Raw genomic sequence first — 13,333 nt, forward strand, 5'->3', positions numbered from 1 at the left:
TGCCTATTAGACTCTCCCCTTCCTTCAAGACCAAGGTCATGATTTGCTTGCTCTAGGAAGCCTTCCCTAACATCCTCCATCTAATTTAGGTATCTCCCCTTGTATTAGTTTTCTAATGCTGCTGTACCTAATCACAAAGTTAGTGGTCTAAGACAACACATATTTATGATCTTATAGCATTGGAGGTCAGAACTCTAAAATGGGTTAGCAGGGCTGTGTTCCTTTGACTCTAGGGGAGAGTTCATTCCCTTGCGTTTTGTAGATTCTAGATGTCACCAGCTTTCCCTGCCTATTGGTCCCTTTCTCCATCTTCACAGCCAGAACATAACATCTTCCAATTGCTCTCTCCGACTCTCCCGCCTCCCTTCTTCACTTATCCAGGATACTGCATATCCAGGATACTCTCCCTATTCAAGATCCTTAACTTAATCACAGCTTCAGAGTCTATATAAGTTTTGGAGTCTATATAAGTTTTGGGGATTAGGACTCAAGCATCTTTTGGGGCCACTATTCTGTGTATGATATTGAAATGGGAGAGTTTCCTTATCTCCCTTGCAGGACGTGAAACGGGAGTGTGGCTCGCTCCTTCAGTTGTCCACTATACCAGAAGAATTGGATCACATGTGGGCTCAAATGATGAATGCAAGGTTTTATCTGTGGAGGTGGCTCTCAGTGAGATGGATGGGGAGCCAGAAGGGGAGGATGGATTGGGAAGGTGGTCTTTCCCAGGAGTCAGGCTGCCCAGTGGCAGATTCTTGTCTGACTGCCCCCAGCTGAACTCCCCTCAGTGTCCAGACATCCTTTCTCTTCTGTCTTTCTCTGCCACATTGTTCCGTTGTCACTGGTCTGCTGGTTCCAATGTTCAGCCACTTGTGTGTGTGCCCACTAAGGTCTTGGGTTTATATGGGGGCAGGACTGGAGGTGTGGTGGGCCAAAAGGCAACTTTTTGGATGCAAAAACAGAAATGTCTGTCCTGACTTAGGGCCATGGGTCTTCAGGTTTGAGGGTGGGGCCTTTACTGGGGAACCACCCTCTTCTACCCAGTACTTCCCTGTCTCCTGTCTGTATCAATACCACACACCTGTATGAGTCCACAGGACTCTGGCCCTGCCACTTCTCAGCCTGTATCACTTTCTTCTGTAGCTCATTGGTTTCCACATCCTTCCCTAGTCTCTTGGTCTCCTCTAGGGTAGAGACAGTTACTTGCTTTGACTCCACATCCCCAAAACATAGCAGAGTCAGCCCTCATTACTTGTTTGTTAGGCAAAGTATGGTGTCCCCCAGCCTTCATGTACCTGCCTCACTGTGTTGCTGAGCAGGGTTCTGAGAACAGTGGGGCATCAGCTCAGTGTGTGAGTTAAAATCATGGCCTCTAGAGCAAGACAGCCTGAGTATCCCAGCACACTCACTAACTAGCCACATGACCTTGGGCAGTTTGTACCTTAGTCTCCTCATGTGAAAAATAAAAATAATTATAATATCTATTGATATAAATCAGGGTCTAGGAGGGAAGCCCTAAATCACAACAGGTATTTCAAACAGAGGGTTTTTATTGAAGGAAATCTGTTACACAGTGAATAAAGGCCGTTAGTGCAAAAATGGGATGCTAAGGTAGCCAAAAATGGCAGGAAGTGGCGACCACACCTGGCACTGGGGTAACAAAAAGGAATAGGAGGGGTTATGGTACCTAGAAGTCTGTAGGAGGAGCACAGCGGGGCTGATTCTGAGACCTCTGAGGAAGGGGACCCCACAGATTGTACTGCAGCTGTAAGGGGCATGGCCTAGGTTCTGTTAGTTCCTTCAAAAAGAGACTGTACCATAGGTGCTGGGAAGACCAGAAGAGATTCAGGCCTGGAGCGTAGCAGCCCCTGTTGCTGGAGTGATGCTACAAGGACCTTGAAACAGAAAGAGAGCATCTTCTTCCTTCTTCCAGCATCCCAGTCTCCATCTGAAGTCTCCCATCACTAGGACTGGACCAAAGCCAGCTGGCAAGGTAGTTTAGAGGTGTCGTTAGTGGGGTCCCAGCTCCAGAATTACATAACTCATGTAACAGGGTAGGCTTGAAGCAAAAAGACCAGAGCTGAATACTAGCACACTCCTTTAGTTTCCTCATCTGCAAATGCATACTAGAATAGTACTTACTTTCCAGTGTGATATGAGGAATAAACGAGTTTGTATGTAAATCGGAAATAGAGCCATGCACACAGTGAATGTTATGAGAATGTTATTTGTCCTTGCCACATGATAGTAATAATAACAGTTCTCACCATCCTGTGGGTGTACAGACGTGGTTGTCTCTGGAACTCAAAGATCCAAACTGGATAAGGCAGGAGTTTTTTTCACCCATTCTTCATAGCAGAGCTGCTTGGCCGAGGTGGGGGAGGGGAGAGAAGAGTGCCCATTTGTGAACCCATGCTGCCCTGGAACAAGGTGCTCCTGAAGCATGGCCTTTGATTCCAAAGCTTTAGAATCCAGCTTCTCCTAGCCCCCTGTTTGGAGGTGACAGACTCTTGATTCATGCTTTTTGAGGTCTCCTGATTAGCAGGCAAGGAAAGGAAGGTTCTTCTAGAATGATTACTCTGCTCTTAATTTTGGGAAGTGGCCCAGCAAAGAGTAATCTTGAAAATGTTGAGGTGTTGGGGGATAAATGGGAGCCGGGGCAGACAGAGTGTTGCGGATCATAAAACCTCATCTGGTGCTAAGTCGTTATTGAATTACGCATTTCTGAATGACTTCACTGGTTGTGACATGATGGTGTTAAGTAGACTAAGGCTGAGCTCTTAAATTGATTTGCTGGTGGGAGGTTTGGCAGGAGTACACACTGACATTACTGTAGACTCTCTTTATCCTGACACAGGAAGGGGAATGCATTTGATGGGATCTTTGTGTCTCTCTGTGGGGGGCACAAAATGAGAGTATCAGTTAAGGTTCTCACTGACAGCTGAATGGCTCATCGGTGGCTGGTTTGGAGGAGGATGATGTAGCGAAGACAGTTTACTTGTTATGTGTAGGAACTCTTCTAAAGTGTCGACTCTAATACTTTATACAATCTTTATGGCAACTCCCGTGAGGAAGATGTTACTAGATCCCCATTTTACCGATGAGGCATTTGAGACACAACGAGGTTAAGTAACTTTCCCTGGTTTTCATAATATCTTAGGCTGGATTTCCCCTAAAAACAGATCCTTTAGCGTGGATTTGCAAATAGTTTCTCTAAGTTGTAGGGAACATTGGTAAGGAGGAGAGGAAGGGAGATTGAGAAGAAAGAAAGCCCCATAAAGAGTGCACTGTGGGCCTAGCGCCGCCGCTCACGCCTGGAATCCCAGCACTGTGGGCCTAGCGCGGCGGCTCACGCCTGGAATCCCAGCACTGTGGGCCTAGCGCGGCGGCTCACGCCTGGAATCCCAGCACTGTGGGCCTAGCGCGGCGGCTCACGCCTGGAATCCCAGCACTGTGGGCTGGGTGCGGCGGCTCATGCCTGGAATCCCAGAAATACCTCTTAATCCTGTGCCCTGGAGGGGGCATGGTGTCTCACGCCTGGAATCCCAGCACTTTGAGAGGCCAAGGTGGGCGGATCACAAGGTCAGGAGATCCAGACCATCCTGGCCAACATGGTGAAACCCCATCACTACTAAAAATACAAAAAATTAGCAGGGCAGGCAGATCACAAGGTCAGGAGATCCAGACTATCCTGGCCAACATGGTGAAACCCTATCTCTACCAAAAATACAAAAAAATTAGCTGGGCATGGAGGCCCGTGCCTGTAGCACCTATAGTTCTAGCTACTCAGGAGGCTGAGGCAGGAGAATAGCTTGAACCCAGGAGGCGGAGGCTGCAGTGAGCTGAGATCACGCCACTGCACTCCAGCCTGGGTGACACAGTGAGGCTCTGTCTCAACAACAACAACAAAAGGAGTACACTATGAACTGGTAGTGCTAGAGAGGATATCTGGTGCTCAGTCCCACCAAGGGCCATCTAAAAGACTGAATAAAGCCACCCCATTGTCCCACTAGGGGTCAAGGAAACCTGGATGTTTATCCGCCATCTTCTATCCCTCACTGGGTAAGGGCTGCTCCTGGGAGTGGTAACACCAGGGCTTGTGGGTGGGTGGGAAGTGCAATGCCTGTAGCCACAGAGCAGGCGGTATTGACACAGCTGCTTTCTAGGTAACCTTGGTGTTCTCATCGGTAATATGGGAGTAGTACTGTCTGCTTTGTGTTGTCACTATAGAGAGAAAGATGAGGAAACAGGTAAAGTACTGTTTGTTTGCAATGGTTAGAGGATTATCTGAAAGTCAAGTGTCAACTCACAGTGGAAGCCTTCGAGGGGCTCCCAGAGGTAGCCAGGGTGTCTCCTTGCTAGTGAGCTGTTGGTGAGGAACTTGCTGGGAAAATGGATGTAGTCGTGGCTCTTGACTCCTGCTACCTGGGCAGATAGGAGGGGAGACTGATTGCTAAACACTCCAAGTGATCGGAAGCATAGAACTGCAAGAGAGGTCGCATCCAGATGTGAAAGCTTGAAATATATAAAAACCCGACCTATTTCAAATGCTTATATTTACAATAAGCAACTGATGCAGGTTTACTAGGCATTTGTAAAAAAAATCAAAGAAGAAACAGAATAAAGGAAAAATAGTACTTATATTCTCACAACCATAAGAAAAACGTCAACATTTTCATGTATTTAAATCTAGATGTTTTAAGCTTAGGTAGATGAGATTTGTTTGTTGAATTTAGTTCAGCAAAGTAAAGGAGAGATTCCTTTTCTCATAGGAATTTATGATGTCCCTTTTCAGGATGATGGCCAAAGCTAACGTTAACCATTCATAATGAAATTGCTTGTTTTTAAGCATTCCCAAAATGCTGTGTGGATGAAAGCATGCCATTCTGCCCCTTCTTACAGATTGGGCTATGTATTCAGTTCAGCCTGGCACAAGATCACGCTCCTCTACTGGACTCACATCTGAGGAAGGAGGGTCTTGTGGTAGCTAACCATCTCATAGGACTGATCTTTCTTATATCACAATTCCCCCATGCTAGAGGTTGTGATTTTGATCCATCACAAGGTGGACTAGGGTATATCTTCAAGCAGTTTTTCTCCAAGGGAAGGCAAGTACATTGCATTTTATTTTCTGTGTTCTTCAGAAACTGAGAGCATTTTTCTGCTGGCTTTGAAAATGTACCACAACTAACCTCCTATAAAACTCTTGGGACTGAAAACATCCCCCTTAAGACCTTGCGTGTGTACCATTGTCTTTATCATAATGTACCATTGTCTTTATCATAATGGTTAGGAGTGCAGACCCGGGGGGCAGGTTGCCTTGGCCTCAGTGTTGGATTTTTGAATGACTAATTGTTTGACTCTGGATGAGTATCTACCCATCCATAAAGTTGCTGTGAGGACTAAATGAATCAATACGGTAGAGCACTGAGGGCAGTCACAGGTGTCTGAAAGTGTGCAGTACACAGGAGCGGCCCCATGATGTTATTTGTGATTATTCTCATCATCTTCCTCATCACTTCCCTGTGTTTGAAATTGTAATGATAAAGCATGGAACCAGAGTTTTTAGTCTTTTTATTTTGTTTTGATGGATATCTGTTTTTTTTCTGAAGGCTTATAGGAATTTTTCTTTAGTTTTGTATTTCAAAAATATTGCCAGTATGTACTTAAGCTCAAGTCTCATCATTGATTTTGCCTGGAACCCACTGAGCTCTTCAGAGTCTGCAAACTCGAGCCTTTGGGTATTTCAGAGAAGTTTTCTTTACGTATGTCTTTGATTGTTGCTCTCTGTCAGTTGTTTGATGTCTTCTCCCTAAATACTTCCAATCCTTTGCTTAGAGGTGCATTCAGTATTCTCTACAACATCCTACTTCTTGTCCTTTTTCATCTCTTTGTTGCCACCCTCAACCTCTTACTTTGGGAAAACTTATCAAATATTTTTTCTACCCATTCAAATAAGACATCAGATGTTTATTGACCATCAGCTGTATGTTTGGTTAGGGTACAAAGACTAATTTTTTTTTTTTTTGAGACAGAGTCTCTCACTCTGTTGCCCAGGTTGGAGTACAATGGCATGATCCTGGCTCACTGCAACCTCTGCCTCCCAGGTCCGAGCAATTCTCCTGCTTTAGCCTCCTGAGTAGCTGGGATTACAAGTGACCACCACCATGCCCAGGTAATTTTTGTGTTTTTAGTAGAGACAGGGTTTCACCATGTTGGTCAGGCTGGTCTCAAACTCCTGACCTCAAGTGATCCTCCCGTCTTGGCCTCCCAAAGTGCTGGGATTACAGGAATGAGTCACCGTGCCTGGCCAACAAAGACTTATTCTAGTTGGCACCTACTGGAGGATTTGATGCTATATTTACTTACGTTGTGTCCAAGGACCCTGAGCCCAAGCCAGGGAGGAATGAGAAGCCTGGGCTACTGCTGATTGCTCACTGTTAGGGTAGTCAGTGGGTATACCTAGAATCCCTGTGGCCCTTGGTAGAGAATTTAGGGACTTTTATGACTTGAATCTTTCATTGTCAAGGTAAAATAAATTTGAGGACCATGAAGATTGAGTAGAGTCACACATCTGGTAAGCCAAGGTCAAGGAAAGCTTGGAGCCTGGCCCCAAGGTAGTCCTTTTTGATCCTCAGTCCATTATTGTATGAAAACAGCGTTGCACATAAATCGTAGAAAGTCTAATCAGCATCGAACATCTACTCTGTGCCTAGCCCTGTGCTACATGAGAGTAAGTCATGATGAAGCAGTTTTGAAAAGAAAAATCAGCATGGTTTAGTTAAAAATAATTGAAGGCTGGGCACGGTGGCTCACACCTGTAATCCCAGCACTTTGGGAGGCTGAGGCGGGTGGATCACCTGAGATAAGGAGTTCGAGACCACCCTGGCAAACATGGCGAAACCACATCTCTACTAAAAATGCAAAAATTAGCTGTACATGGTAACAGGTGCCTGTAATCCCAGCTACTTGGGAGACTGAGGCAGGAGAATCACTTGAACCCAAGAGGTGGAGGTTGCAGTGAGCCGAGATGGCACCACTGCACTCCAACCTGGGTGACAGGGCAAGACTGTCTCAAAACAAAACAACAAACAAACAAAAAAGTAAAAGGAAAGCCATTCTAGTTGGGAAAAATGGCACAGACAAAAGAAGTCTGGAAATGAGAATGGCACAATTGTGTTTCTGTCTGTGTATGAACGGGCTTGTGTTGGTGGCTAGGGTTGGGTGGGTGGAGGCATTCCCACAGACCTAGAGGGTCAGTAAATAGAAATGCAATTAAAACGGTGATCAGGTAGGGTGAGGCATGTGGTGGAAAGTGTTGGAGGCCAGGTTATGCTCACCTTAATCATATGAAGGCTCACTTCACATCTCAGTAACATTTGGTTTTTCTCAAAATGTTTGATTTCTGTCTGGAGCTGACAATACATGCGCACAGCTCTGTCTCTAGCTATTTGAAACACTTTTGCTCTCTGTGGGAATTTCTGGGGAGTCAAACTGTTACAAGTGCTCACAGCAGGGAAAAGAAAGACAGAATTGTTCTGGAGATTGCTGCCTGAGGATGAGGCAGAATTACATGAAGGGGTCACTTCACCATCTACATGTTGAAGGAGAGCCTTGGAAGCTCAGGGCTGCTGCTGCCCAGGCCTCATGGATGGCTCCTGGCATCCTTGTCCTCGCAGTGCTTTGATGCCTGGCTGGAAGGCACTGATGTCATCACCCAGCTCAGGCCTCAGCTCCCTGAAGGCAAGACTTCCTCCTCCTTAGTCTGGTTGCAAACTTCATGAGCAGAGGGTGCCATCAGATGTTAAATACTTACTCCTGGCTTTGCACAGATGATGCTGTGGAGTCTGGTAAGGAGAGGGCGTTGGTTGTGTTAGATGTGAAAAGGCTCATGGATAAGAAACTGGTGTGTGCCTGAACAACCTCTTATTAGGAAAACTATTAGGAATTCAAGCATCTGATGGTGCTGATAGGAGGGAATGGTATAGAAGTAAAGGCTAATTTTCTCCCAATTTTCTGGGGCTCAGTTTCAAGTAATTAGTGGCATTCTCTTCACCTAGTGAGTCACATATCCATATTTTTGTGATTTTTTTTTTAACTTTTAAGGTATCACTTATATACATAAAAATACTTATGTTTTAAGTTCACAGTTTGATGAGTCTTACATAACCCTGGTTAAGATACAGAAATGGTTATAACCACCCAAATTTTTCTCATGCCTTCTTTCAGGCAGTCATGTCCCTTATAGTAACACTGTTTTTTGATTTCTGTTATTTAATTACCCAAATCAACATATAGAGAACATTCTAACATCCCAGAAACTTCCCTCAGGCTCTGTCCCAGTCAGTACCTGCCTGCTAGGTAACTATGCTTCTGGCTTTTATCACCATAGAGCAGTTTTGCTTGTTCTTGAACGTTTCACATAAGTGGGGTCATCATGCATTCTTCTTTTATTTTTCTTTTGCATGAATTTTTTTTTGAGATTTACTCATGTTGCTGTGTGTGTCTGCGTCTGCAGCTAGTTCATTTCTTCTCACTGAGCAGTAATCCATTTTGTATATGTGTATCGCTTTATGGATCCATAAGCTCCTACCTAGGTCTGGCTCCCAGGGCCTCTCCATTCTCAGATGCCCTCCTTCTCAACATCTTCTGAGTCAGCTTCCTTCTCTCCTGACTTCTCTGTGTCAATCCTTGAGTGAAGGCTGGAAGGTAAGCTCCATGCAGCCAAGATTGTGTCTGCACCTGGGACAGTGTGTGACCAGCAGCAGGGACTCGACATTCATAGAATGAGTGAATGAATGAGTGTCCAGGGAACATCGTCTTAATTGTTTACCAGTCTATCCCAGGTAACTCAGAACTAGGAGACCCCCAGGAGTTTTTCTTTGTTCATGGACTCAATATGAGCAGTCCCAGCAGAACACTCCCCTAAGCACTATCTGCGAGAGCTTCCCTAACCTCTAGACCAGATTAGGTCATTTCACAGGCTTCAAAAATGCCTCTGCCACCCCCATCATGACTTTATTATACTTCGTTATCACTGATTTACTTGGCTGCAATAGATTTCATGCGCACAGTGCTCTGTCTGGCAAATGAGATACACAGGGGTTTCCTTTTCCTTCCTGATGACTCTGGCCATTGGCCTGGATGACCCTGTACATTTCCTATACTGTCTTCTTGAAGAGTTCATCTTAGAGATAGAGAACTGATGTAAATAGATGGGCTTTTTCTATGTATTTGTAAAATAATGTGCTGCTTACCAAAAAAATCATTCTGTGCTATATTTTTGCCTCTCTCTCTCTTTGAACCACCAGTACCTGTGCCTTCTAAACAATGCCAATTATAAAACAATAGACCACTGAAAAAGAAAAGAATAAAGCAGACAATAATCTGATGGCTTCCCTGGTGTCACATAGAGGAAACACTGTGATTAAACTTATGTGGTCTATTCTTGAGGGGATGGACGGAGAGGTAACCACGTGACTAATCTGCACACAAATGTGTGAAGTCGCAAGTCATTTGAGATAGGGACATTTATATGCTCAAGGGGATGTTTGTTACTGTACTTGCACATGCCATTAGAAATACATGAAAAGAAGCTAACCATTTGGAAAGATTTAATACTTTATTTTCTTTCTGGTGGTCAGCAATTGAATACTGCTGTCTGAAATAGGAGAGCAGAAAACCATGGTGAAAAGTCGATGGAAGAGAACTAAATGGGGCCACTCCCTCAGCACCCAAACTGTTGAAGTCTGCTGCTCTTAATTCTGTAGAGGTCTAGTCTGTGAATAATTATGTTAAGGAATTGGGCAGAGGCATCAGAGAACTGCAAAATATCACCCCTGAGGCCTCACTGGAGACTGATGGGAGCTCTGTAGAGTTGATAATGACAATCAAAGGGTCCATATATTTAACATGCGCAAAGGATGAGCTCAGAAATTATCTGCCTGCCAACCTAACTTCTCTACCTGCAACAAATTATCCAAAAATCAATTTGCAAACACCTTTGAGATAATAAGGTCTTGAGTAATAACCTCCATGGCTTTGTAAAGAAAAGCATCTAGCTTGACTAATCTGCTTAATTTCCTTCTCTGACCAAATGGCAGGCTATAATAGAGGCAATCTGGAGTTGTCCCTTAAGATTTGCTTCGAGTCACGCAGAGAAAATATTGTCCACCTCTGTTTCCTAGCAATTATTCTGTTTCTAGAGAATCTTTGCTTCTAGGTAATTAATTAGAAGGGAAGTGCTGAGTGCATCTCTATCTCAAAGCCCTTACCTGAGTTCCAAGCTAAAATGTGTACCTGCCTTCTATCCATGCGAATAAACCAGAGGCCCTCTACAAGTGAGATGTTCTCAAACAAATGCACATTGTATTCCACCCTCATGTGCCTCCTCTGTGCCTCCCCTTTCTCCTCTTCCTTGCTCTACTCTTCATTTCCTTTTGTTCATACCCTTGGTCCTAAGAAAACATAAGATAAGACAGACTGAAGTCATTTGCACAAAGATGTTCATTGTAGCATTATTTATCCTAGCAAAACATTAACAACTCACGTGTCCAGCAATCAGCAAATGCTTAGTGTGGTAACCTGATGGATTGTTCTATAAATATTAAAGACAGTGATGACAAAGCTCGAGCAGTGTGTGCAAAAAAAAATCCTTACAATGTAAGTGAAGGAAGAAAAATGAATTTACAATGAACCACACAAAAAAATGTGTCAATACATAAATAAACATTGGAATGGAACATGGAGGAATAAAAATGGCTATGTTGGATGGTAGAGATATTTTCTTTCTTCCATTTTTCTCAATTTTCTTCTATTTCATCTCATATTTTCTCTGTCTTCCGTTTTCTTTATTGTTCTGCCATTTTTACTACAAATAAAAATAACCAATATATTCAGTTCCATTTTTTTAAAGGTGAATATTAAGAGGCAGCCTTGGTGCAGGGTGGTCCAGGAAGTCATGCAGATGTAGTTTCATCTTACGCCACCTTCTCCATGTCCTTGGTTAGGTGACCTGATTTCTTAGGTTCTCTGTTTTGTTGTTTTTTGTTTTGTTTTTCTCCATTAAAGTGAAGATGATAATATTGTCCCAAGAATTACATGAAATGATATATGTGAGATTTTAAAGTACATAAGAAGTACAAGATAAGCGTTAATTTTTGTAGCTTTGCCGTGGGCTAATAATTGCAAGGAAGAGGCCACAATCCATGCCTGCTGAACCTTTAGTCTACTTAGCTGACTGTGTGGAACTCAGTGGAAGAGAGGTGGCAGCACAGAGCAGATGCAAGAAAACTCAGCACGACTTTTCCTTTGACCCCTCATTCCTGCTGAGTCCGCTGTGACCCATGACTTTCTCTGCTGGAAGAAACCTGCTGGGGTTGAGGCAGAAGCTGAATTCTTGCTGTGCCATCATTCTTTTTCTGCTTAGGCTCTTATCACCCTTTGGAAAGAACTTCCACTAACGATCTATGTGTTCTGTGTAAGAAATGTTTATAGACCTTAGGCTCCCCTGGGTTTTGTGCCAAACTTCACTTCAGCAAAAGTAGGTTTTCCTTTGAGGCTAGAAAACAGAGTATTCACCCAGCAGCTTTGCTGTGTTCTGGGAAAACCATTTCCTCACATGGCCTTCTTTCTTTCGTGCCTTTAAATAAGGAGATAAGGTAGGTGTTGAATATAGCTACTGAAGAAATACTGATTCAGGTACTTACATGCAAACCCTTAAAGGAGGGCATGAATGGGATTTTAAAAGGGTTTTCAGGCTGGGCGTGGTGGCTCATGCCTGTAATCCCAGCACTTTGGGAGGCTGAGGTGAGTGAATCACCTGAAGTCAGGAGTTTAAGACCAGCCTGGCCAACATGGTGAAACCCCATCTGCACTAAAAATACAAAAAGTAACCAACTGTGGTGGCAGGCGCCTATAATCCTAGCTACTTGGGAGGCTGAGGCATGAGAATTGCTTGAATCAGGGAGGCAGAGGTTGCAGTGAGCCGAGATGGCCCCACTGCACTCCAGTCTGAATGACAGAGCAAGACTCCATCTCAAAACAGTAAAATAAAAATAATAAAATAAAATAAAATCCAAAAGGTTTTCTGACGATTTTTTGTGGCTATGTTGTGAATTCTGTGCCTTGTCATCACGTGCTCGGAGTCTGCTCTGTAAATCATTTGAGTCTGACAATCCTTTGTTGATTGCTTGTCTTACAGAGCCTCCCACGCCCATTGCTCCCCCAGAGCTGCTGGCTGTGGGGGCCACATACCTGTGGATCAAGCCAAATGCCAACTCCATCATCGGGGATGGCCCCATCATCCTGAAGGAAGTGGAATATCGCACCACCACAGGCACCTGGGCAGAGACCCACATAGTTGACTCTCCCAACTACAAGCTGTGGCATCTGGACCCCGACGTTGAGTATGAGATCCGAGTGCTCCTCACACGACCAGGTGAGGGGGGTACCGGACCACCAGGGCCTCCCCTCACCACCAGGACCAAGTGTGCAGGTAAGATTTTTCTTTTTTCCAGGCTCCATTATGAGAGGCTGTGCTGTTGCCAAGACTGGCCATCCTCTCGCCTTCCTGTGACAAATAATTCCTAATTTTCTTTGAATGTGAATGTGCTTCCTATTGAGGATAAAAAGGATCAAGGTTTTGGTTTTTTTTTTTTTTTTTTTAGAGGACCTGCTGGCTGTGGTTGCATTTCTGGGGGCTTTCTAGCTCTGACTGTGATTCTGAGAAGCTCCTGACTTTAGCTGGGTCGTGGGAGGTTCCTGGATCTAATAGTGTTTCTGATGAGACACACTGGCTCTGTGTCTCCCAGAATTGCTGGTGCCGTTTGTATGTCTGAGGCTTTCTAATGCTAAGAATGTCTTTGAGGGCTCTTGATTTTGTGTCTCTGAGGGCCCTGGCCGTGTTGCTCTGAGGGTTCTTGGCTCTGTGTCTCTGAGGGTTCTTGGCTCTGGTTGTGTCTCTGAGGGCTCCTGGCTCTGACTATGCACCCTGAAGGCTTCCTTTAGACTATGTCCTTGGGGGCTTCTGGTTTTGGTTGTATCTTTAATGTGTTTCTAATTCTAACATTGTTCCTGAGGCTCCCTGAGCTGGGCCTGTGACTCTTGGTTTTGACAATTTTCTTGATGGTTCCCGATTCTAGAGTTGTCTCCGAGGGGCTCCTGTTGCCAACCGTGTCTTAAATGCCTCCTGGCTCTCACAGTATCTCTGAATTGTTTCTGGAACTGCCTTAGTCCCTAAGAGCTTCCTGCCTCTGTATCCCCTGGAGGCTCCTATCCCTACCTAAGAGTCTGGGTTGGGACTATTCCTCTGAGGGTCCTCTGGATTCCACTC

At 44.6% G+C, this 13,333-nt stretch overlaps 1 protein-coding gene and 1 long non-coding RNA gene across 2 annotated transcripts in view; one reads left to right on the forward strand and one right to left on the reverse strand.

The window, feature by feature from the left end:
- Window positions 1-13,333, forward strand: part of PTPRT (protein tyrosine phosphatase, receptor type, T) — a 714,397-nt gene that overhangs the window by 85,875 nt on the left and 615,189 nt on the right. Inside the window, exon 3 of the mRNA XM_011929203.1 lies at window positions 12,203-12,496. Within this exon, the coding sequence (XP_011784593.1) occupies window positions 12,203-12,496 (294 nt within the window). The remainder of the gene's footprint in view (window positions 1-12,202; window positions 12,497-13,333) is intronic.
- LOC105502481 lies at window positions 1,531-4,891 on the reverse strand. Its single transcript, XR_001000345.1, has 4 exons — window positions 4,539-4,891; window positions 4,311-4,425; window positions 4,060-4,224; window positions 1,531-2,893 (listed from the first exon to the last, which is right to left on the reverse strand). It is a non-coding gene; the product is annotated as an uncharacterized LOC105502481 (long non-coding RNA).

The sequence above is a fragment of the Colobus angolensis genome, unplaced genomic scaffold (assembly GCF_000951035.1).
Source record: "Colobus angolensis palliatus isolate OR3802 unplaced genomic scaffold, Cang.pa_1.0 Scaffold8, whole genome shotgun sequence".
Taxonomy (NCBI): Eukaryota; Metazoa; Chordata; class Mammalia; order Primates; family Cercopithecidae; genus Colobus; species Colobus angolensis.